This window comes from Geotrypetes seraphini, chromosome 3 (assembly GCF_902459505.1).
Source record: "Geotrypetes seraphini chromosome 3, aGeoSer1.1, whole genome shotgun sequence".
In the NCBI taxonomy this organism is placed as follows: Eukaryota; Metazoa; Chordata; class Amphibia; order Gymnophiona; family Dermophiidae; genus Geotrypetes; species Geotrypetes seraphini.
Genome location: NC_047086.1, coordinates 90,864,063 through 90,889,521, shown reverse-complemented (window position 1 = coordinate 90,889,521; position 25,459 = coordinate 90,864,063). Strand labels below are relative to the sequence as shown.

The window sequence follows — 25,459 nt, the reverse complement described above, 5'->3', positions numbered from 1 at the left end:
TCCATTATTTTTCCAACAACTGAAGTGAGGCTCACCGGCCTGTAGTTTCCTGCTTCATCCCTGTGACCACTTTTATGAATAGGGACCACATCCGCTCTCCTCCAATCTCCAGGAATCACTCCCGTCTCCAGAGATTTGTTGAACAAGTCTTTAATAGGACTCGCCAGAACCTCTCTGAGCTCCCTTAGTATCCTGGGATGGATCCCGTCTGGTCCCATCGCTTTGTCCACCTTCAGTTTTTCAAGTTGCTCATAAACACCCTCCTCCGTGAACGGCGCAGAATCTACTCCATTTTCTCGTGTAACTTTGCTAGACAATCTCGGTCCTTCTCCAGGATTTTCTTCTGTGAACACAGAACAGAAGTATTTGTTTAGCACATTTGCTTTCTCCTCATCACTCTCCACATATTTGTTCCCAGCATCTTTTAGCCTAGCAATTCCATTTTTTATCTTCCTCCTTTCACTAATATATCTGAAAAAATTTTTATCTCCCTTTTTTACATTTTTAGCCATTTGTTCTTCCGCCTGTGCCTTCGCCAAAAGTATCTCTCTCTTGGCTTCTTTCAGTTTCACCCTGTAGTCCTTTCTGCTCTCCTCTTCTTGGGTTTTTTTATATTTCATGAACGCCAACTCTTACGCCTTTATTTTCTCAGCCACTAGGTTGGAGAACCATATCGGCTTCCTTTTTCTCTTGTTTTTATTGATTTTCTTCACATAAAGGTCCGTAGCCATTTTTATCGCTCCTTTCAGCTTAGACCACTGTCTTTCCACTTCTCTTATGTCCTCCCATCCTAACAGCTCTTTCTTCAGGTACTTTCCCATTGCATTAAAGTCCGTACGTTTGAAATCTAGGACTTTAAGTATCGTGCGGCCGCTCTCCACTTTAGCCGTTATATCAAACCAAACCGTTTGATGATCGCTACTACCCAGGTGAGCACCCACTCGAACATTAGAGATACTCTCTCCATTTGTGAGGACCAGATCCAATATCGCTTTTTCCCTTGTGGGTTCCGTCACCATTTGTCTGAGCAGAGCCTCTTGAAAGGCATCCACAATCTCCCTACTTCTTTCCGATTCCGCAGACGGAACATTCCAGTCCGCATCCGGCAGGTTGAAATCTCCCAACAGCAGAACCTCCTCTTTCCTTCCAAACTTTTGGATATCCACAATCAGATCCTTATCAATTTGCTGCGATTGAGTCGGAGGTCTGTAGACTACACCCACGTAGATAGAAGTTCCATCTTCTCTTTTCAGAGCAATCCATATCGCTTCTTCCTCTCCCCAGGTCCCTTGCATTTCGGTCGCTTGGATATTGATCTTTACATAGAGAGCTACTCCTCCACCTTTATGACCATCTCTGTCCTTCCTAAAAAGATTATATCCCGGTATGTTTGCATCCCATCCATGTGATTCACTGAACCATGTCTCTGTGATAGCAACAATATCTAGATCTGCCTCTAATATCAGGGCTTGCAGATCATGAACTTTGTTGCTTAGACTGCGAGCATTTGTGGTCATCGCTTTCCAGCTATTTTTCAGCGATAATCTCCTTTTTCGTATGGATTTTTGTGTCGTTCACAGCTGTTCACCATGGGAATGGTTGATCAAACAACTAAAAAAAGAAAAATAAACTTTGAGACAAATGGTAAATTAGACATGGGATGAAAAGTAGACAGACACAAAGGGTCCAAGGAGGATTCTTCAGAATAGGGGTGTTGACTGCTGCCTTCCAGGCTAGAGATGTGGCCCAGTGAGACTCTGAATTATCTGATGGCAAACGTGGAAGGAGTCCATGGATATGAAGGGAGGTAATGGATCTAAAGAACAAGTGGTGACATGGTGTGCATTAGATTAGTGAGCTAGAAAATGTTTGACAGATCACTTAAGTATTTCTGTGAATTCATGAAAACCATTGACCACCTGAGAACAAATCGGAGATCAGTAAATGCCCTTCTTTTAACCACTTAAAATACAATTTGTCAGACATGTATTTCTGTGCTGTCGGTATCACATCATAACATCTGTATAATTTCAGCCTTTCTGAAGTTGTGCATAAGTGTGAAGAGAACCAAACAGTATGGCAGTAGTTTGTAGAACAAATACAGGAATTTTTTAGTTGAGCAATAACATTTTGTCTATTTGAAATGCATTATCTGTATTGTCTCTTCCAGATTCGAGGATTTCCCACAATCAAGATTTTTCAGAAAGGAGAAGACCCCATTGATTATGATGGTGGAAGAACAAAAGCTGATATAGTTGCTCGTGCTCTAGATTTGTTTTCAGAGAGTGCACCCCTACCTGAAATCTTAGAGGTATCTTTATAATGGCAAAAGTCTTCTGACTCTTCCTTTTCTGACTCACGAGCGGTAGTTCTCTTTAATAGTTGGTTGCAAGCTACAGTGCTGTACTCTTCTCGGACTCCTTAAAGCAGTGCTTTTGAAGCCATGCCTGGAGAAACATCTAATCCAGTGGTTCTCAAACATGTCCTGGGGGACCAATATCCTTAATGATTATGCACGAGAGAGATTTGCATATTATGGAAGTGACAGGTATGTAAGTCTGTCTCATGCATATTCACTAGGGATATCCTCAAAACCCAACTGGCTGATGGTCCCCCAGGACAGATTTGAGAACCACTGACCTAGTCAGTTGGGTTTACAGGATTACAAAGGAACATAGTAAATTATGCCTAACAGACACGCTTATTTGAACCAACAATCAAGTAATTATTCACTTTCAAGATTCCCCTATAAGATATCTTCCCCTCCCCTCAAGATAGGCAAGACCTGTATTCAGATGATATGAAAGTGGTATAATGCGCATACTTGCTCCTGATCCGTGTTGCTCCATCTGGCATCAGCTATACCACCCCGCTGCTGGAGTCACTGTCAAAGCTTTTACCTTGACCTGATTAGTCTTTCCATACTGGATGCAGACTAAGTCTATCCAGCATCAGCTTTGCTTCCTCACTGCTGGGACTTCATTTAAACAGCACTCCTGCACATCAGAAATGAAGTTATACCATAGTTGATCTGTTGAGTTTGGTATCTATACTAGGCTCTTGATACCCCTGTATAAGATTCTGGTGTGACCTCATTTAGAATATTGTGTATAATTCTGGAGACCACACCTTCAAAAAGATATAAATAGGAGGGAGTCTGTCCAGAAGAAAAGTATTAAAATCGGTGATCTGTCATAAGGCATACAGGGACAGACTCAAAGATCTGGCAATTTTGATGTTTGACATGTTTGTTTTGTTATTGTGTATGTTTGATTGTAATTAGTTTATAGTTTATTTAAATTCCGCTTATCTCAATATGTATACTTTGAAGGAAAGATGGGATAAGCGAGATAGACATTTAAATACCTACATGGCATAAATACACACGAGGCAAGTCTATTCCAATGAAAGGAAACTCCAGAGGGTGTAGGATGAAGTTAAGAGGTGATAAGCTCAGGAGTAATCTAAGGAAATACTTTTTTACAGAAAGGGTGGTCGATTAATGTAATAGTCTCTTGGTAGAAGTGGTGGAGATGAAGACTGTCTGAATTTAAGAAAGCATGGGACTGGCAACTGAGATATCTTAGGAATAGCAGGAGATAGTGGATGCTGAGGATGGGCCATCTGGCTTTTATCTGCCACCATGTTGGTTTCTTTTAAGGATCCTTTGTATCTGTTCCGTGCATTTTTTAACTTGGTCGCTGTTTTTTCCTCCATCACCTCTACAAGGAGGGCATTCCAGACATCACCACCCTCTCCGTGAAAAAGTATTTCCTGATGTTACATCCTCTAGTTTTACTGCTTCTCTGTCTCTGGAAAAGATTTGTTTGTATATTACCATTCAAGTACAGTCAAACCTCGGTTTGCGAGTGTTTTGCAAGACGAGCAAAACTTAGACATTTAGTTTGGTGTGTTCATGACTGCTGTGGTGAGAGTGAACACCATGGTGAGATCAAAAGAGCTTGTCTGAGACCTCCAGAAAGAAGATTTTAGCAGCTTGTAAGTCTGGTAAGGATTTAAAAATCTCTAGAGAATTTGACATTAGCCATTCCATAGTCCAGAAAATAATGTATAAGTGGAGGACTTTGCAAACAACTGCCAACATGCCCAGGTTTGGCCGTCTAAGCAAGTTGACTAACAGAGCAGACTGCAAGGTGCTAAAAGAAGTTTCCCAAAACCCTAAAATGTCATCATGCGACCTACAGCAGGCTCTTGCTACTGTTGATGTGAAAATGCATGCCTCTACAATCGGAAAGAGACAAAACAAATTTAACTTGCATGCAAGGTGTACAAGGAGGAAACCTTTGCTCTCTATGAGAAACATCAAGGCCAGACTGAAGTTTGCCAGAGAGAACTTAGAGACAAACACCAGGACTTCAGAAATAGTGTTCTTTGGACAGATGAGTCTAAAATTGAATTATTTGGACACCAGAAAAGAGGACATGTTTGGTGTACACCATATACAGCATTCCAGGAAAAGAACCTCATAACAAAAGCATGGAGGTAGAAATGTCGGTTTGGGGATGCTTTGCTGCAGCAGAACCTGGCCAGCTCACCATCGTAGAATCCACCATGAATTCAAGTTTCAAGTTTATTAGGATTTTATATACCGCCTATCAAGGTTATCTAAGCGGTTTTTACAATCAGGTACTCAAGCATTTTCCCTCTCTGTCCCGGTGGGCTCACAATCTATCTAACGTACCATGTATCAGAGGGTGCTTGAGGAACTTGTGAGACCATCTGTAAGAAAATTACAGCTGAAGCGGAATTAGACCCTGCAACACAACAATAACCCCAAAAATACCAGTAAATCCACCAAGGACTGGCTAAAAACTAAGAAATGGAGAGTCTTGGAGTGGCCGAGTCAAAACCCTGATTTTAATCCCATTGAGGTGCTGTGGGGTGATTTGAAATGGGCTGTACATGCAAGAAACCCCTCAAACATCTCACAGCTGAAAGAATTCTGCATTGAGGAGTGGGCCAAACTTTCCTCAGACCGAGTTTCCTTTTTATCGATGCTTTTAACGAATAAATGATCCCTTTTTACTTTTTGCCTTGTTTTTAAGTTCCTTTTCCCACCTAATGTTTTTTCCTTTGTATTTTAAATTTGATATAGATTGTACCCTTTAAAGAACTCCCCTATTGTTTCCATATCGTACTTAGAAATTAATATTTTATTTTGCTTGTGGTTCGTTTTTAAACTATTATTTGTATATGTAATTCTCTATGTTTATAAACATTTGTACTATTTTGTATATCGCCTAGAATGTAGAGTAGGCGTTTAATCAAACTATGTAATAAACTTGGAGATTGGTAGATATCTACAAGAAGTGTCTCACTGCAGTTATTTCAGCCAAAGCCACGAGCTATTAGAGCAGGGGTGCCCAACACGTCGATCGCGATCGACCAGTCGATCGGGAAGGCAACGCCAGTCGATCTCGTGTTGCCGTTCCAATCGGCCGGCCGATCACCCTTCCTCTCCCCAAGGTTCCCCACGCACACTCATTCTTCGCCCTTCCTGCCCGACTGCCAGAACCCGTCTTCCGACTGGGGGATGAAGTCACTTCCTTCGGGAGAAGGCGGGAGGGAGGTCTAGGGAAGTCACGACCCTTGAGAGCTGAGCGCCGGCTGCCCCTGGCGGAATTGAGAAGCCAGACTGGAGAACGGCAGTCGGGAGCAGGAGGTGCTCTGCCCAAAAATGCCGGAGCTGCTGCTGCTGCTCTGACGTCTTGAGCCTGAAAATGGGAAGTTGAGTGTCGTGCTAAAAAGAGACTGGAACGGCTCTCATGGAAGACTGGCTTTTTTTCTTTTCTTTTCCTCGGCCCTGGGGATCCAGAGATTTGGGCCTGCAGAAGCCTAACGCTGACCAGCATTCCTCTCCCCGACATCAATTCTTACATCGGAGAGGAATTTCTGGGCCAGCCAATCGCTGCCTGGCTGGCCCGGAACTTCCTCTCCGACATCAGAATTGAAGGGGAGCAGAATGCTGGTCAGTGCAAGGCTTCTGCATGCAGAGCTTGGGGGGCGGTGGCTTGGAGGCCTGTTCCCCGGTGGCGACGGCAAACCTAGTGGCTTGGGGGAGGGCAGGGAGAAAGAAACAAAGGGGGCAAGCAGGGAGACAGAAAGAAAGTGGGCATGGAGAGAGAGAGAGAGAAAGAAAGAACAGGAGGCAGGGAGAAAGAAAGAAAAAGTTGGGGGAGAGAATGAGGTATGGAAGAGAGAAAGCATATAGGAGGCTGAAAGAAGGAGTGGGCTGAAATCAGAAGATGTCAGAAGAAGTGCAGCCAGAGTGAAGTGAGAATAAGTCAGAAGAAGAAAGTGCAACCAGAGACTCATGAAATCATCAAACAAAAGTAGTAAAAATGATTTTATTTTCAATTTAGTGATCAAAATGTGTCTGTTTTGAGAATTTATATCTGCTGTCTATATTTTGCACTATGGCTCCCTTTCACTAAACCACAATAGCGGTTTTTAGCGCAGGGAGCCTATGAGCGTCGAGAGCAGCGTGGGGCATTCAGCGCAACTCCCTGCGCTAAAAACTGCTATGTGGTTTAGTAAAAAGGGAGGGGCTATATTTGTCTATTTTTGTATGGTTGTTATTGAGATGACATTGTATAGAGTCATCTGCCTTGACCTCTTTGAAAAAAACCCGGAATATGAATGATAATTAACATTTTCTCTGCCTTTCAGTGTGCTTTGTGGGGGTTTTAAAAATTTTTTATTGTTGGTAGATCATTTTGACTTGGTCATTTTAAAAGTAGCTTGCAAGCCCAAAAAGTGTGGGCACCCCTGTATTAGAGTATAGGGTGTCCTAATTTATTCCTCAGTTAGAATACACATTTATTTATTTTATTATTTACATACCACTTATATCCTAAGTTGTGTACATTCAGGTACTTTATCATATTTCCCTATCTGTCCCGGCAGGCTCAAACTCTTATCTAATGTACCTGGGGCAATGGGGGGATTAAGTGACTTGCTCAGGGTCACAAGGAGCAGTGAGGGATTTGAACCCACAATCTTAGGGGCTGAGGCTGTAGCTCTAACCCCTGCACCGCACACTCCCCCATTTTTGTGGATATCTCTTGTTTCATGAGTAAATCAAGGAAAAGTCTTCTTTAGCTGCGATTACATCACTTTTTTCCAGAGATAAATAAAAAGAAGATTTGACATCAATATGTGAACATTTCTTAAGAACTGAATATTTCATGGGATGTCCTAATTTTTTCACATGGTTGCAATTTCTTGACGGCATTCAAACATTTGGGTACCCATTTGGCTGACAGCTTTTGCATACCCAACAGCTCATGGATTGTATGCCCAATATGTTCCCTGAATAGCTGTAGTGCCTCGGCAATTTTTAACCAATATTTTCCAATCTGCCAAAATCAAGTCATGAACCTGCTCAGCAATTTCAAGAGTTAATACCATTTGAGGCCTCCCAGACCTTGCTGCATCTGTGGGGTCTTAATCTCCATGCTGAAAATTTGCATGCCACTTCACTGTGTGGGCATTTCATTCACTGTTTGCATCGTACATTTCATGGATTTCCTTTGGAGTTTTGTTCTGCAGGAATAGGAACTTCATGACGATTCGGAGTTCCACACTTGAAAATTCAACACTTTTTTCATTGACATGGTTCAATCAGTCAGAGACAATGTCAAAACATAGCATTACAATTCTGCAAATTGACACTTTGCAAAATAAAATAACAGCTACAGTAGCAAAATAACACTCGGAATTTAGGAAGTTGGTTGTACTTAGAACTTTTCAGCACCCCCTTGTAGACATACTGTCTCCATTTGAACGCCAGATCTCATTGGCCCTTCCCTCATGGGCTCCATCACCCTTTGAGCAGAGTGCTTTGAAAGACATTCACAACTTCTCTGCTTCTTTCTGATTCAGCTGTTGGGACATTCATGTCTGCTTCAGGAAGATTGAAATCTCCTAGTAACAGCAGCACTTTCCCTTCAGACTTGGTGTTTGAATGTCCGCAATCAGCTCTTTGTCTAGCTTCTCAGTTTGTGTTGGAGGCCTATAAATGGACTATGTGTGTATAGAGGTTCCATCTTCAAACTGATCCATAATGCTTCTTCCAATCACCAGGGCCCCTGTTTTTCAGCTGTTTTAATATTGTTTTTCATAAATAGCACTGCTACTTCACCCTTTCAGCCATCTCTGATAGCAACGATATGCAAATCAGCTTCCATCATCATAGCTTGCAAATCCTGAACTTTATTAGCCAAACTACATCCATTTGTGCTCATTGCTTTCCAACAACATTTTACTGTTATCTTCTGTATAGCGTTTTGAGTACTCTCTGTTCCCTCTTTATTGTTGATAGCATTACCTTCCCCACTGCTTTTGCATTTTGGTGGGGGTGACTTGATTACACCTACTTCTCTTTTCCCCCCACACTTTAGTTTAAACACCTCATTCCCACCATAGAAAGACATAGTCTGTCCTTACAATATAGCTTTTTGGTTTTACATCTCTATGAATCTGAAAGATGTATTAAGACAAATAACAAGTTAAAAAGTGTTAAATCACCTGGACAGGATGGTATACATCCCAGGATACTAAAAGAACTCAAAACATGAAATTGCTAACCTGCTGTTAGTGATCTGTAACCTGTCGCTAAAATCGTCTGTAGTACCTGAAGATTGGAGGGCGGCCAATGTTAGCTGATTTTTAAAAAGGGTTCCAGGAGAGATCCTGGAAATTACAGACCGGTAAACCTGACTTCAGTGCTGGGCAAAATGGTGGAAAAAATTATAAAAAAATAAAATAAAATTGTGGAGCACGTAGACAAACATGATTTAATGAGATAGCATGGGTTCAGCCGAGGGAGGTCTTGCCTCACCAATTTGCTTGACTTCTTTGAAGGTGTGAATTAACATATGGATAAAGGTGAGCCAGTTGATATAGTGTATCTAGATTTTCAGAAAGCTTTTGATAAAGTTCCCCATGAGAGGCTCCTGAGTCGAGTCATGGGATAGGTGGCAAAGTTCAGTTGTGGATTAGAAAACAGAGGGTAAGGTTAAATGGTCGTTTCTCAGTGGAGGAGAGTAAACAGTGGAGTACCGCAGGGGTCTGTCTGGGACTGGTTCTATTTAACTTATTTATAAATGATCTGTGTCTTCAAATTTGATCACCTCACTCGTCCCAATTTCCAGAATATACAGTATAGTTAATGTGACCATTTATTTTTTTCATCAAAACAGGACATCTATTAATAATTCAATCCCACCCTAGTCCCGCCCCCAATTTCTTCCATTCATTTTTTATGTACACACAATATCTTATTATTTCATAATGGTAATCATAAAATTTTAAAAAATACAAAGCACCCTATACGCAGAGAAAATGTTAATTATTTATATTTAGGGGGTTTTCAAAGATGTCACTTCAGTAACTATAGAAAAATAGACAAATATAGTGCAAAATATAGACAGCAGATATAAATTCTCAAAACTGACACATTTTGATCACTAAATTGAAAATAAAATCATTTTTCCTACCTTTTGCTTTCTGGTTATTTCATGAGTCTTTGGTTGCATTTCCTTCTGACTGTGTATCCTTTCTTTCATTTCTTTCTTTCTGCACTCAGGCCCAACAATTGTCCCTTTCTATTCCCTCCCTCCTTCCTTCCTATGTCCTTAGTGTCCTCAGTGCCTCCTTCCTATGTCCTTAGTGCCCCCAGTGCCTCCTGCCTTTGTCCCACCCCGTCCCCCGAAGCCAGCCTGCTTGCCTACCGCCTTCCCTCCCTGCCGCGCCAAAACCAGCCTCTCTTCTTCCAGCACCAATTCAAACACCCCCCCCTCCCAGTCCGCCGCCGCTGCTTGTAACCCAGAAACTTTCAGTGGAGCCCTCATAACCCCCCTCCTCATTCCCCCTCCTCTTCTATCTAGGATTATCAGACGTCCGGATTTAGCCAGTCAAGTCCTCTTTTTAAAGGAGTGTCCAGACATCTGTCTAAAATGTGAGTTTGTCCAGGTTTTCCTTTCCCCTGTTCCCCGCCTACCTCGGTTTCTTGGCTGCTACTCGTATTTTTGGGAGACATTAACTATTCAACCAGTGCAGCTCTGGATCTCGCGCTGTGAAAATCGAACCTCGTTCTGGAGCTGCAATTGCTGCTCATAGCAATCCAAGCCTCGTTGTGGGGCTCTAATAGCTCCTCTCAGGATCCACCAAGCCTTACTCTGGCCCTCACTGAAGAGGGAGGCTGGCAAGCAGCAGTGGCTGCAGACCCGGGGGAGAGGGTTGAATCGGGCGCAGGATGAAAAGAAAGAGTGAGGATGGCTTTGGCGTGGCAGGGAGGGGAAGTGATCGCCTGTCCCGTTGTCCCAACGCACAGCTTCGGGACGCTGTCCCTGAAAACGGGACATTTTGGCGTCCTGAAGCTGTATGTGGGGACAACGGGACAGATGATCTAAAAACGGGACTGTCCCGTTCAAAACAATTAGTATGGTCACCTTAAGTATAGTGCTTGGTTTGGAAGACTTAATTATTGGCTTAAGTAATTATGTTTGTATAATGATTCAACATTAACTAAGAAATACTTGATTAGACATAAAGGAAGTAGTAGCTAGAGGCAGGAAATTTTAAAGATCCTGATGTTGCTGCTCTACTTATTTTGCAACTCATGTGGGGGTAATTTCATAACAGAACATGTCTGCATTTTCTTAATTTGGTATGCATATAAGTAAATGCAACCTTGCTAATGTGCTTTACACATGGAAAGTGCTTTTATAAAATTACGTTCTCTATGAAAGTAAATACTGATTCTCTCTTTCAGATCATTAATGAAAGTATTTTAACAAAGACCTGTGAAGAACATCAGCTCTGTATTGTTTCTGTATTGCCTCACATCCTTGATTCAGGTAGGGAGAAAACACAAAAATTCTTCATATTTGCTTCACTTTTATAATCTGATCTTATGTTATTATGCTGTTTCTGATACACAGGCGCTGAAGGTAGAAATTCCTACCTAGAAGTAGTTTTAAAACTGGCAGATAAATACAAGAAGAAAATGTGGGGGTAAGTGTTAGATTGGAAACTTGTAATATTCCTCTTGTTTTTAAAGACAAATATTCATGCATGTCAGTAACACAAATTTTTTTTTTTTAAACATACATAACATAAATTAAGAGATTTTGCAGCAATTTAAATTGCTCCTATATACCAATTGTAAATTAAGTGGCCCTTTACTAAAGCTTAGCATGCACTAACAGACAATAGCACACACTAAATAGTGTGTGTCCTATTTTATATGGGCCACGTGCCACTTAATGCATATTAACATTCACTAAGCTTTAATAAAAGGGCTCCTAAATGTTTTAAGAGTAAAAGGACCAAAATAACATACATTGAACACTTGGTAGCAAAACAACTTAACAGTTTGAATTAGCAGAATTTTGAAGTTTGTGAGCAGTAATTTTCAAGACAGATTGGTTACACTTGGTACACCATAAGGCCACTTCCTAATAGTTTCACCATTTGTTCTGCTTGTGGAGCTGTTGCCCTCTTCTTACTTGGGAAAGTATCTGTTGGTGACAGGTTCTGTTTTAACACCTTGACTGGAAGACAGGACAGTAGCATGTTATGACCTTACAAAAATTCCAAGGCTGTATATCTAGCTTTCTGCAAGGATTCTCTCATCTGGGTGACATCATCTGACAGAGCCTTGTGCATATAGCAAGTAGAAAATTCTAGCAGCATCTCGCCGCACATATGTGGGTGCCTTCCTACATTTGCAGACAGAGTACACATGCAGGCTCCTCAGTCTGCTTTGTTCCACAGAGCTGAGAGGTCGTGTTTTGGTCTTTCCTCGGGGTGGGGGGGGGGTGTAATCAGATTTGTTTTGTGCCTTCCTGAAAGGGATTTTCCTTATAGTTTTTGTTTTCATTACCTTTCCTTTAATTTGATTTTTGGCTCTTCAAAATTTTTTCATTTTTTTGTATGACTTCTTAGGCGCCTTTTTAAGCCTGTGCTTCCCTTTTTTGGGGCACTTAAAGACTACAGAATTTAATGTGGTCCTTTTCTCAATTTCCAAAAAGACCCCAAGTGGCTTTGAGGTACACCCAATGCAGTTGAGTCATCTCTATAACAGAGGTTATGGGTTCAAACTCCAAGCTGTTCCTTATGATCCTGGGCAAGTCGCTTAATCCTCCACTACCCCCCATGTACATTAGATCAGTGGTTCCCAACCCTGTCCTGGAGGACCACCAGCCAGTCAGATTTTCAAGATAGCCCTAATGAATATGCATGGGGCAGATTTACATGCCTGCCACCTCCATTATATGCAAATCTCTCATGCATTTTTATTAGGGCTATCCAGAAAACCTGACTGGCTGGTGGTCCTCCAGGACAGGGTTGAGAACCACTGCATTAGATAGTAAGCCCACTGGGAAGATAGAGAAAATGCTTGAAGTACCTGTATGTAAACTGAGTGTGGTTTCAAAACTACATAAACACAGAGCACAGCTGGTCTAACAGGAGAAATTTTTTGCTTCTCAATTGCTGGTCCTTTATCGGTGCTGGGAATGTCAACCTCCATGACCATTCTGGCTTCTACTACTGGGAATGTACTGGCATTGAGGAGGCCTCCATTTCTCTTGACATTGGACGCTGATGATAGGTCTTGAGACTAGTCTGCAACAGACCAGATACCAAGGACGCATAAGAATGTAACATTGCCCTCTTTAGATCAAAAGGACTGATGCTGAGCATCGAGGAAGGTCAAAAAAGCATATGCATCAGTCCCCTCAACTTTCTGAGGCTCCAACTTTCTGTTGAGCAGTCTTTGACACTGAAGCCTCGGCAAGTGTTTGTCGTCAGTATTGACCCTTGCAGTATCCTTCTTTACCTCAGGAAAGGAAGTTTATCTGGAGCCTGAGTAGGGCTGTCCCTCGACACTTTCCAAGGTGTGGACATGGCTCCACGAGGGTGGGGCAGGCACAGACTCACTCTGCTGGACTATGGAGAGGAGTTAGACTGCTCATGGAAATCAGATATGAAGATCCACATTACCGTATTTTCACGCATATAATGCGCGGTATACGCGTTTTTACCTACCGCGCATACCCCTCGCGCGTTATACAAAAGTTTTTCTACATAGTTCCCACCCCGCCCGACGCCCGATTCACCCCCCCCCCAGCAGGACCGCTCGCACGCGCTCCCACCCGCACCCGCGATCGGAGCAAGAGGGAGCCCAAGCCCTCTTGCCCGGCCGACTCCCCGACAATATCGGGCCAGGAGGGAGCCCAAACCCTCCTGGCCACGGCGACCCCTTACCCCCACCCCGCACTACATTACGGGCAGGAGGGATCCCAGGTTTGGGTTTGGGCTCCCTCCTGGCCCGATATTGTCGGGGAGTCGGCCGGGCAAGAGGGCTTGGGCTCCCTCTTGCTCCGATCGCGGGTGCGGGTGGGAGCGCGTGCGAGCAGTCGTTCGGGGTGGGGGTGCGAGCGGTCCTGCTGGGGGGGGTGAATCGGGCGTCGGGCGGGGTGGGAACTATGTAGAAAAACTTTTGTATCTCGTGGGCTCTTATTAGACTCTCTGCTGTGTCTTCCAGAAGGGAAGATATTTAGTGGGCAAGCCATAAGCTTCTAATAAAAGCATTTATGAGGGGGCGGTCGGAGGTTCTTGGGGGGGGGGGGCGGTCGTTGGAGGGAGGGGGGTTTGCGTCGAAGGCAGGAGGGCCTGGGATCCCTCCTGCCCGTAATGTAGTGCGGGGTGGGGGTAGGGGGTCGCCGTGGCCAGGAGGGTTTGGGCTCCCTTCTGGCCCGATATTGTCGGGGAGTCGGCGGTCCTTCGGGGTGGGGGTGCGAGTGGTCCTGCCGGGGGGGGGCAGGGCAGGGCGGGTAAATGGAGAGTCGGGACAGCGCACGGAGAGTCGGGGAGGGCGAAAGGAGAGTCGGGGCGGCCAGAGGAGAGTCGGGGCGGGCGAAAGGAGAGTCGGGGTGGCCAGAGGAGAGTCGGGGCGGGCGAAAGGACAGTCGGGCAGCATGCGCGTTATACCCGTGAGCGCGGTATACAAAAGTTTTTATACATAATATCGTGGTTTCTGCGCGCTATACCCGTGTGCGCGTTATACACGGGTGCGCGTTATCTGCGTGAAAATACGGTACTTCTCAGAAGAGGAATCGTGGGGTGTTCCTATCTGACTCCTCTTTACCTCAAGAAGCACAAATTAGTTTTATTTTTTAAAACTTTATACCCAACCTAAAAAAAAACTAAGCAGCTTACAAAAGAGAACATATCATAACAATCTTTATATAAAATAATCTAAAAAAATAACCATGGAGCTGCATTACATACTAATAAAAGCTGCAGAAAAAAGTGTATTTAATAATGCCTTTTTAAACCACAAAAGATAAGCAAAAATTCAATGCCAGGGAGAATATTCCATAATGATGGTCTCACAATAGAAAAGTGCTTTGATTATAATATGAATCTATTTCAAATATGGAATCATTGCCTTCAACTAATATTTTATCTCGGCGATCTATTAGATTTAAAAAGTTGTGCAACATTTTTCGAATATACAGGAGCAGAACAGAATAAACCTTGCGAACATCAAAACTAGGGCTGCAAGTCTTTTAAAATGAAACATGAAATTGCTGATCTGCTGTTAGTGATGTGTAACCTGCTGCTAATATCATCTCTAGTACCTAATCTTCGCAAAAGGCAAATTCGACCATGTCTCCCCTCTTCTGTCTAAGCTTCACTGGCTCCCAGTCTTCCTCAGGGTTCGCTACAAATGCGCCTGTCTTACCTTCAAATCTCTTCACGGCATCCTTCCTCCCCTCTTTCCTCTATCTTGGCTCTCGAGTACTCATTCCACCAGATCCACTCAGAAATTCAAACTATCCTTCCCTTCTCTAAATGGCATTTCCCACACAGGAAAACTTGGAACGTCCCTCCTCTTCAGGATCACCGAACTGTGGAACAGCTTTACTGCCCATCTTCGGAGTTCGACCTCCCTACAACACTTCAGAAAACATCTGAAAACCTGGCTTTTCTCCAAAATGTAACTCCCCCCTCCCCTTCCTGTTTACCAAGCCCTCCTTCCTTCCATTGGAGCTCCTTTCTTTGTTTTTAATTCCTGTAAACCGTGTCGAGCTCCACTTCTGTGGAGATGACGCGGTATATAAACTTAAGGTTTAGTTTAGTTTAGTTTACCTGAAGATTGGAGGGTGGCTGAATTTATCTTTTAAAGGGATCCAGGGGAGATCCAGGAAATTAGAGACCAATAAGCCTGACTTCAATGTCGAGCAAAATAGTAGAAACAATTAAAACATAAACTTGTGGAGACAACATGGGTTCAGCCAAGGGAGGTCTTGCCTCACCAATTTGCTTGACTTCTTTGAAGGTGTGAATAAACATGGATAAAGGTGAGCTGGTTGACTTAGCGTATCTAGATTTTCAGAAAGCTTTTGACAGTCTTCATGAGAGGCTCCTGAGAAAATTAGTTATGGGATAGGAGGTAATGTTCAGTTATGTATTAGGAATTGGTTATCAGACAGAAAACAGAGGGTAGGGTAAATGGCCATTTTTCTTTAAGGAGGAGGTTAAGTGCCTTAGGGATCTGTTCTGGGATCGGTGCTATTTAGCTTATTTATAAATGATCTGGAAATTGGAACAATGTGTGAGGTGATTAAATTTACAGATGACACTAAACTGTTCAAAGTTGTTAACATGCATGCAGACTGAAAAATTGCAGGCAGACCTTAAGAAATTGGAAGACTGGGCGTCCAAATGGTGGATAAATACAAAGTTATGCACATTGGGAAGAATAACCCAAATCATAGTTACCAGATACTAGAGTTCAACTTGGGGGTCAGTACCCAAGAAAAAGATCTGGGTATCATTGTAGACAATTTGCTGAAATCTAATGTCCAATGTGCGGCAGCAGCCAAAAAAGCAAACAAGATGCTTAGAAATATTAGAAAAGGTCTTGTAAACAAGACTAAGAATGTTATTGCTCCAAAGTGTAACCTCACCTTGAATATTGCTTTCAATTCTGGCTACCCTATCTCAAAAAAGATATAGGGAACTATAAAAGGTTCAAAGAAGAGCTTCCAAGATGATAATGGGAATGGCACTCCTTTTTTATGAAGAAAGACTAAAGAGGTTAGGTCTCTTTAGCTTGAAAAAGAGAGGACTCGGGGGAGATATGATTGAAGTCTACAAAATCCTGAATGGTGTAGAACAGGTACAAGTAGATCAACTTTTTTATTTTTTTACTCCATCATAAATTACAAAGACTAGGGAACATTTCGAAGTTACAGGGAAATACTTTTAAAACCCATAGGAGGAAATATTTTTTCACGCAGAGAATAGTTAAGCTCTAGAACGTTTGGCAGATAATGTGATAAGCGCTGGTTTAAAAAAAAAAAAAAGGTTTTGACAAGTTCCTGGAGGAAAAGTCTATAGTCTGCTACTGAGAAAGATATGGGGCGAAGCCACTGCTTGCCCTGAATTGGTAGCATGAATTGTTGCTACTATTTGGGTTTTGCCAGGTACTTGTGATCTGGCTGGCCACCGTGAAGACAGGATACTGGGCTAGATGGACTATTGGTCTGACCCAGTAAAGCTTTTCTTATGTTAAAATTTTTAATCGCACGATTAATCAGTGCTTGGTATGAAGTGGAAGTAGAAACATCGTTTTGCAGTTGAAGGGCACAACCAGAGGGTGTTTTGAAGCGTACTTCATCCTGGGAACAGAGGGACCTGTTTGGCACGTATGGAGGCAACTTAGCTATCACGTAGCCTGGCGCCTTGTCGTACAAGGATAACGTTAGCATTGGGCCCTTGAAGACACAACGTTTGGCTAAGGGCAGCCAGTGAGCAGATACTAGATCCTGAGAGACCATCGTGGGTATGGAAGGTTTTTTTTAGAAGCCTGATCACTTCATTTTGTACACACTGGAGATGACGTATGTTCTTTGCCATGAGACCATTGAATAGTGCATTGCAGAAATCCATGCAGGAGAATACTAAGGCATAGAGTAGCTGGGTGAAGTCAGTCTGAAAAGTAGTTACTTAATTTTCAGAGTTGTCGCAGGTAGTAAAATGAGGAAGATACCACCTGAGAGATATGGTTGGAAAGTGACAGGTTGCAGTCAAGGAGTATTCCTTGGCTAGGCACTTGGTCTTTCGCAGTTATGGTAGTCAAATTCCAGCACAGTGAGGGATGTGTGCAGCTGCAGCATTCTTTGTGGCTCCAAAGGAGTTCCATTTGGGCATTTAGTTGTAATTTGTTGACTGTCATCCAGTTTTTGATTTCTGAGAGGCAGTTTAAGAGTTTTGCAATCTGGACTTCACAGGATTGTCATCCGCAAAGGAGTGAATCTGTATTTGATATTTGTGGGCTATGTCTGATGTAGAGATTGAATAATAAGGGGGGAGGGATAGCAGAGCCCCCCTGAGGAACACCATATTTGATCAGTTTAGGTTTTGATAGCACATCATTGAGCAGAACACTTTGGGATCTGTTATTCAGGATGGAGGTGTAACTTCATAGTACAATGTCACGGATTCCAATTTCAGAGAGATGTTCAGTGAGAGGAGGATGGTAAATCATTACCCTTTCCATGAGTTTTTACAGCAGTTGAGGTTGAAGGATGGTTTCAGAAGTGTGGAACTTCCTAAATCTCGATTTGAAGGTGGATAGGACTCTTTGTCGATGGAGCATAATTGGTTCAATACAAAAAAAGGTATTAAACCAATTATGCTCCTTCATCGATGTTGGAGATGAACGGTAGATTGGAGACAGATCTAAAGTTGCTGAGCACGTTGGGGTTGAGTGTGGTTTATTTATTTATTTATTTATTTTCAAGATCGGTCTGATGACCGCTGACTTCCAGTTTGCGGGCACTACGCCTGTTTGTAGAGAGTTGTTGATTAGAGAATGACAAGGAGAAAAATTTTTCCCCGTCCCCACAGGGTCTCATTTTCTTGTCCTGTCCCAGTGAGTTCTTTTCCTGTTTCTGTCCCTGCCCTATTCCTGCAAGCTCTATCCTCATCTGCACAAGCCTCAAACACTTTAAAGTCATAAATTTTTGAAGCTTGTGCGGTTAAGGCAGAGCTTACAGGAATGGGGTGGGGACGTGGAAATTTGTTCCCATGTCATTCTCTAATGTTGATGAGAGGAAAGAATAGTCTACAAAGGCGTCTGTCACCGCCACTAGGAGGCGTTGCAGACAGGGTCCAGGTAGGAGCTGTAAGAGCGAATAGTGCTAGTATCTCTGCAGTGTCATTGCGGGAGACTTTTGAAGCAAGTTAAGTTCCCAGTTGTAGTTTTTAATTATTTTGTCTGAGTCATTTATCTGAGGGGATGATGTTTGTAGTGTGGTGGAGTCAAAGCAAAACCATATTTTGTCTACTTGTCAGTTAAGTAATCTGAGAGCGTTTTGCTGTTGAGTTCGGTGTTAAGGTACTGGTTGTCTCCTTGCAGTGTTGAGTATCTTTTTTTTTTTTTTTTTTAAAGTTTAAATAGGTTTTTTGATCTATTGGGGGTCTTTAATAGTTCAGATCAGTATCAAGTTTCAAGTTTAGTAAGGTTTTGATATGCCGCTCAATTGTAAGATTAAGCGGTATACAAAAATTAGTGGGGAGTAAAAATTATGTAAAAGTAGGCATAACAAAGATACAATAAGGTAAAAAGGTAGAAGAACTTCTTTTTAGCTTCTAAGGTAGTTTTGGGTGGTTTTTTTTATTATTAATATATATTCTTCATGTAGTTCCTTCCATTTGGACCTGTCATTGTTAAGCCTGGATTTGTACCATTTCTCCTCTGCTTTCCTTTGTTCTCTTTTCTTAGTTCTTAAGTCATTGGTAAACCAGGAGGAGGAATATTTGCAGGGATAGTATTAGCCCTTTGTATAGGGTTTTTACCTCAGTGTGCCAGTCCATGGCAACTTCGTCAACAGATTGAGAATTTGGTTTTGATGTTCCCACTATGTTCCTAATAGTATAGGTCCACTGTAATATTTATAGCACTGTCTTTTCATTGGTGGGTTAGGGCTGCTATGAGATAGTTTCAGTATAGGGTTTGGGTGTCTCTTTGCAGAGTTTTGTGTTATTTCACAAAGTGTCTGGCCCTATTTGAAAGTAGATTCTGGGACAAAGGCTGCCTTTGGAGCAAGGTTGTTTATATGCCTACACATGTTAGGACACACTTTAGACATATTTGTTAATCCAAAATTATTGGAATTTGAATTACTTTGTTCTTCAAACAGATTATATTCCATGATCAGATCACTTTAAAAATTTGTGTGTTGGACAGTTATGGTTAATACATGTCCAAGAATGAGTGTTCTCGTTATTTTTATCAAGTTGACTATAATCTTACTGATACAACTTCCTCTTAAATCAATTTAAATCCAAATTTAAAACATTCTTGGTCCAGGATGCTTTTGGACAGTAACTGTCCTTTTAAGGACTAAAACGAGGCTTTGTAGTTTTTACCCTCACCTATTTGGGTTTTTTTTCCTTTTTTGTGCTCTTTTCTCCAAAGATTATAGTTCTTGCCCTCTTTTCCCCATTTGTTTGAAGTAAGTCTATATGTCACATCATGTGTTCTACTAATATACCCTGGTATTGTTTAGTATCTCTAATTTTTAATTTATTTTTATGGTATTTTTTATTGTACACCACCTAGAAGTTTGATTAAGTGGTATAAAAAATTTTAAATAAACTTGAAACTTGAGAAATCTGGAAACCCATCTCTTGATGAGGCAACTACTCTTCTTTGAACAATGTTTTTGAACAAATTGCTCATTTTAAGAAAAGATGTAAAACTCATCCTTTTCCTCCCTAAAATCGGAGAAAAAAGAGCCTTAGAGTGCCAGTAGAGAAATAAACCCAGAGATGAGAACAGTTATATTCACTGAGGCTTTGACTAAATCAGTCTCTCAGTAAACAAAAAAAAAAGTAATATTACATTACATTACATTACATTAATGACTTCTGTTCCGTTTGTACCTTGCAGTTCTAAGCGGATTACATCAAAAACATAACTGGTCATTTCCAGGAAGAGGAACACAATTAAAGACGTTGGGCCTAATACATCAAAACGATAGCTGGACATTTTCAGGAAGAGGAATACAATTAGAGGCGTTAGGTCTAAATCATGTTTTAAAGGGAGGATATTAAGAGGGGGAGAGAGGGGAAAAGAGGGGGTTAGGAAATTAGGATGAATTTCTTGAATAGTATGGTTTTGATTTCTTTTCGAAAAGCTTTGAGGTCAGTTGAAGCTGTCAGTAGGTTGGTGATGGAGGGGTCCAATTTAGCTGCATGTGTTGCAAGTAAGTTGTCATACATCTTTTTGCGTTTAGTTCCTTTAAATGGGGGGTATGAGAAATAGGACTGGGTTCTCCTCTGTCTGGAAGAGAGGTTCCTGTTTAGGCGGTTGTTTAGGTGGGAGGGTGCCGTTCCGTTTAATGTTTTGAATAATATGATTAGACGTTTACATCTTACATAGTAATATAGTAAATGACAGCGAATAAAAGACCTGTGTGGTCCATCATCCAGTTTGCCTAACAGTTATATTCGTTCTCAAGGCAATGTTGAAGCTTGCTAGATTCCAGTATTAAGATTTCTTCCCCCTCCCTCCCTGCCCCTCAAAATAGGTAAGATATGTACTTAGACAATTTGAATGTGGTATAAAATATGCATAATTGCTCCTTATCCTTCTTGCTGCCAGTATCTCTCTGGGCTGGATCCCATCTGGTCCCATGGCTTTGTCCACCTTCAGTTTTTCAAGTTGTTCATAAATGCTTCCTTTTGTGAATGGTGTGGTATCTACTACATTCTTATATGTACTTTTGCCAACCAATTGCATTTCTTGTCCAGGATGACTTTTCAGATGAAACATGTTTTCACCTTTTAATCTCTAATGTATTACATCATACTGTAAACATATCGGTATCTGAAGAGAAGTAGAGTGAACACATTTGCAGTGTACAAAATAGTAATGAATATGTATTATGTTTAAGGTGGTTGTGGACAGAGGCTGGTGCTCAATTGGATCTTGAAGCATCACTGGGAATTGGAGGCTTTGGATACCCTGCAATGGCAGCAATTAACTCAAGGAAGATGAAGTTTGCTCTTCTGAAAGGCTCTTTCAGTGAACAAGGAATCAATGAGTTTCTCAGGTACTAGTCATTGGTTTAATTTTACTTTTTGCCATTGCTATTTACTAATCTTACCTCTTTATAAACCAAACCATTTTCCTAAGCTTTTTGCTCCTTGTGGCTCCAAGGGGCCTGCCGTGCCCCTTAGGGCACGCCCCTTCTTCGGCTACACACCACGGTTTGTGTCCTTTTAAGTTGGAAGAGATGGCCCGGTGACATCAACAGTCCATCTCTTCTAATGTCGGCATGAATCTGGCACCAGTCCATCAAAAAAGGTAAATCCAAGGCAGTTAATCCACCGCAAGGGTTCCGGGACTCAGAACAGGTCTCCTCTCACAAACCCTCAGACAGGCAGTGTTCCCAGATCACCGCAGTTGCAACGTCCTTTTAAGTTGGAAGAGATGGACCCGGTGATGTCAACAGTCCGTCTCTTCTAATGCCTGCAGGAATCTGGCACCAGTCCAACAAAAAGTAGGTAAATCCAAGGCAGTTAGTCCGCCGCAAGGGCTCTGGGGCTCAGAACAGGTCTCCTCTCACAAACCCTCAGACAGGCCAAAAAGTTAAATGCCAGCAATGATTGGTCCAATGGGCAAACATTTGAAACTTGTTGATAAGACCCCGGAAGTAGCTGTTAATATAGATTCTTCTTACTCCAGTGCTTCATTAAGTCCCTTTGATCGGACTCCTCCCCTCCCACCAAAATCAAGTGATAGTGGGACTATAGTAGGTCCCACTAATTTGTCTGAGAACGGCATCTCTCTTCCACTAAATTAATATATACCTCAATATCTAAGCCGCTTTTTTTTTTTTTTTTTTTTAGTGCAACAGAGGAGCAATCCATCTCAGAGGTAGCACACGATATCAAGCTTAAAGATTTGTGGTTGGTAATTTCTAGAGTGGAAGGGCTATTAAGGTCAACAGTTAAACAGATTGCTGATTTTTCTCAAGCTGTTGTCCAGAAACTAGAAAATATAGGCAGCGGCGGCAAAAAGGGCTAACAGAATGATTAAGACTTATAAAATCATGAAAGGCATAGAGAAGGTGGAGAGGGACAGATTCTTCAGACTAGCAGGAACATCAAAAACAAGAGGGCATTCAGAAAAACTGAAAGGAGACAGATTCAAAACGAATGCTAGGAAGTTCTTCACTCAGAGGGTGGTGGACACCTGGAATGCACTTCCAGGAGAGGTGATAGGACAGAGTACAATATTGGGTTTCAAAAAGGGATTGGATGACTTCCTGAAGGAAAAAGAGATTACAGGGTATAGATAGAAGGTTACTATACAGGTTACTTCAGGATTAGGGTATAAACAATTTAGGTGGTGGAGAACTTACAGGTCATGGACCTGGGGGGCCGCTGTGGGAGCAGACTGCTGGGCACGATGGACCCCTGGTCTGACCCGGCAGAGGCAATTCTTATACTTAAGAAGGGGATCATAAACAGATCTGAAAAGGTTATCAAGCCTTTATACCGGACCATGGTATGCCCCCACCTGGAATACTGCGTCAATCGCCATACATGAAAAAGGGCATAGTACTACTGGAAAGGATCCAGAGAAGAGCGACAAAAATGGTTAAGGGACTGTGGGAGTTGCCGTACAACGAGAGGCTAGAGAAACTGGGCCTCTTTTCCCTTGAGAAGAGGAGACTGAGAGGAGAAATGATCGAAACATTCATGATTTTGAAAGGAATTGACTTGGTAGAAAAAGAGACTGTTCACCCTCTCCAAGGTGAAGAGAACGAGAGGGCATTCGCTGAAGTTAGAAGGGAAAAGATTCCGTACAAACGTAAGGATGTTTTTCTTCACCCAGAGAGTGGTAGAAACCTGGAATGCTCTTCCGGAGGCTGTTATAGGGGAAAACACCCTTCAGGGATTCAAGACAAGGTTGGATAAGTTCCTACTGGTACAGAACATACACAAGTAAGGCTAGACTCTAACAGGGCGCTGGTCTTTGACCTAAGGGCTGCCACATGAGCGGACTGCTGGTCCAACCCAGCAGTGGCAATTCTTATGTTCTTATTACCTTGCAGCATGTCTCTACCTCTGTGGTTAAAGACTCTTGTGCAATACATTCGGAATTAGAAATAATGGAAAATGTATATAGGTCAAAAAATCTCCCCTTGGTCAATTCCCAGTAACCCATCTGTTATCACCTGAGATATTGATGAAAAAATTTTTTAAGGAAATACTGGGATTGCCCAATGCGGAGAATTTTCCTATTTTAAATTTTTTATGTTACACAGAAAAAGAAGCTTGAGTCTAATCAGGGGGGTGGATCAACTGGTATCAACGGAAGTAGATTTAACAGGTTTTTTGGAGGACAGTCAGGATTTGATCCAGACACATTCCACCCTGGTAATAACCTGCATCAGTGAGATGGATAAGATGTTAGTAATGAAATTGTACTTTAAAAATCAAATGACAAAAAGTTTGTGGAGATCTGGTGAGGATTTTTCCTGATGTTTCCAGAGCCACCCAATTAAGGAGAAAATAATTCTTGAAGTTGAAGATAATAAGATCAGAGTGGTGGCTCTGGAAGCATCATTCTATTTAAAATTTCCATGTAAGTGCCTTGTAAAATTGCAAGACACTGACCCCCTTTTTTACAAAGCCACGCTAGCGGCTGCCGCATGGCAACAGCCCCGAAGCCCTTTAAATCTCTATGGACTTCAGGGGCCGTTATTGGAGCGGCCCACGCTAAACGGCTTTGTAAAAGAGGCCCTGAATTTGTGTTTTGGAACCCAATGCAGTTGCAGCAATTTTTGGTGGCTAGAGAGACAACATGATTACTGTTTACCTATAGATAGAGGAGTGAGTATGATTAAACCCTGTTTTTGTGAATGGACATTTGGTAATGGATTAGTAGTCCATTCTTTTCTTCTGTTTTTTTCCATTAGACAAAAAAGTATGTTTCCCCAATAATGTGGGCTTGAAAAGAATTTGATTTTGAAATGCTTATTACTATGCTTCTAGACAGATTTGCTAGGGCATCGGGCCACCAAGTGGTATAAATTAATATCGGAATACTTGAATAAAAACCCAAAAACATCTTTTGGTGGGAAACCTTATGCCAAGTTGATAAATATGAGTGAATGCACTTGGAACAATTGGGTCACTATAATAAAATTTAAGAGATTTGGGGTCCATTAGCAAAATTTGTAAAGAATTGATCTCTAGTATAATAGGCTTCTGATTTCTGAATGAACTTCATACACAGGGTGATATGTATATTATATTATTATCTGGTAGATATAAGTGCTGATTATTGTATCATTTGTTCATATGTTCTATTACACTTTGTTTGTTTTTGAAGCTAATAAGTTTTAAACAGAAAAAAAAGAAATGCTTTTTACTGAAAAGGAATTGTGATTTATCCTTTTCTTTCATTGTGAAATTGTAATGATGAAAATTTATTTTCAAAACACTAGTCATTTTGTTTAACAAATGATTTTTCATACTTGTGGCCTTAATTTTACAATATAAATCAATGGGACCATTTCCTGTCTGGTTCTTGACCTGTGTTAATATTGAGTGATTTGCATAAGGTGTCCTGCACAAATTGATTCAAGATATATCTTTGCTTAAAATTTAGCTGATAACATTTTTTTTCTCTAGCTACCGATGCTTTGATTTACTATAGTCCAATGAATGAATGAATTTAACGCAACATCTTTTATAGGTTAAGGATTTTAAAGTACAGAGATCTTCAAAAATATCCCTGGTGCCATAGCTGTGAGCAAGATTGCTGAATAAATTATATTAATATTTTTTTAGAAAACCATGCAGAATAGTCTCTAATGTGAATCCATTTTTAATTGATCCTCATGATCTTTTCAGGGAACTGTCTTTTGGCCGTGGATCTACTTTGCCAGTAGGTGGAGGAGCTCTTCCAAAAATCTATAATACAGAACCTTGGGATGGCAAAGATGGAGAGGTACAGTATCAGTAATAATAGCTAATGAAGGACACTCAGGGTAGTGGCACTCTGATAAGATCTTTATGGATCTGGTTATGATGCAGTCATTTATAAAGAAATGTGCTTTACTGTAACATCCATGTGTAAATACATGTCTGACTATTCATATGAAACTTTTATGCCTGGCAAATTGGATGAAGATGGAAATTAAAACATTTTCTTACTGAACAGTAATTTTTTAAAAAGCGAAGATGCAGCTGGATCCTTTTTCAGTCTGGATTTGAGGATGCATAGTACTGAGATGGCTGGTAAAAACAAGATGACCCAAATCTCTACAGGAAAAGAGCAATTCCACCAAACAAGCAAGACTGTGGAGTCTCGATGTCCTCGGACCTTCAG

At 41.6% G+C, this 25,459-nt stretch overlaps 1 protein-coding gene across 2 annotated transcripts in view; it reads left to right on the top strand.

The window, feature by feature from the left end:
• PDIA6 (protein disulfide isomerase family A member 6) overlaps positions 1–25,459 on the top strand; it is a 102,576-nt gene that overhangs the window by 57,394 nt on the left and 19,723 nt on the right. For both annotated transcript variants that reach the window (XM_033939204.1, XM_033939203.1), the window contains exons 8-12: positions 2,171–2,311; positions 10,799–10,883; positions 10,968–11,040; positions 21,006–21,164; positions 24,982–25,078. In XM_033939204.1, the coding sequence (XP_033795095.1) occupies positions 2,171–2,311; positions 10,799–10,883; positions 10,968–11,040; positions 21,006–21,164; positions 24,982–25,078 (555 nt within the window). The remainder of the gene's footprint in view (positions 1–2,170; positions 2,312–10,798; positions 10,884–10,967; positions 11,041–21,005; positions 21,165–24,981; positions 25,079–25,459) is intronic.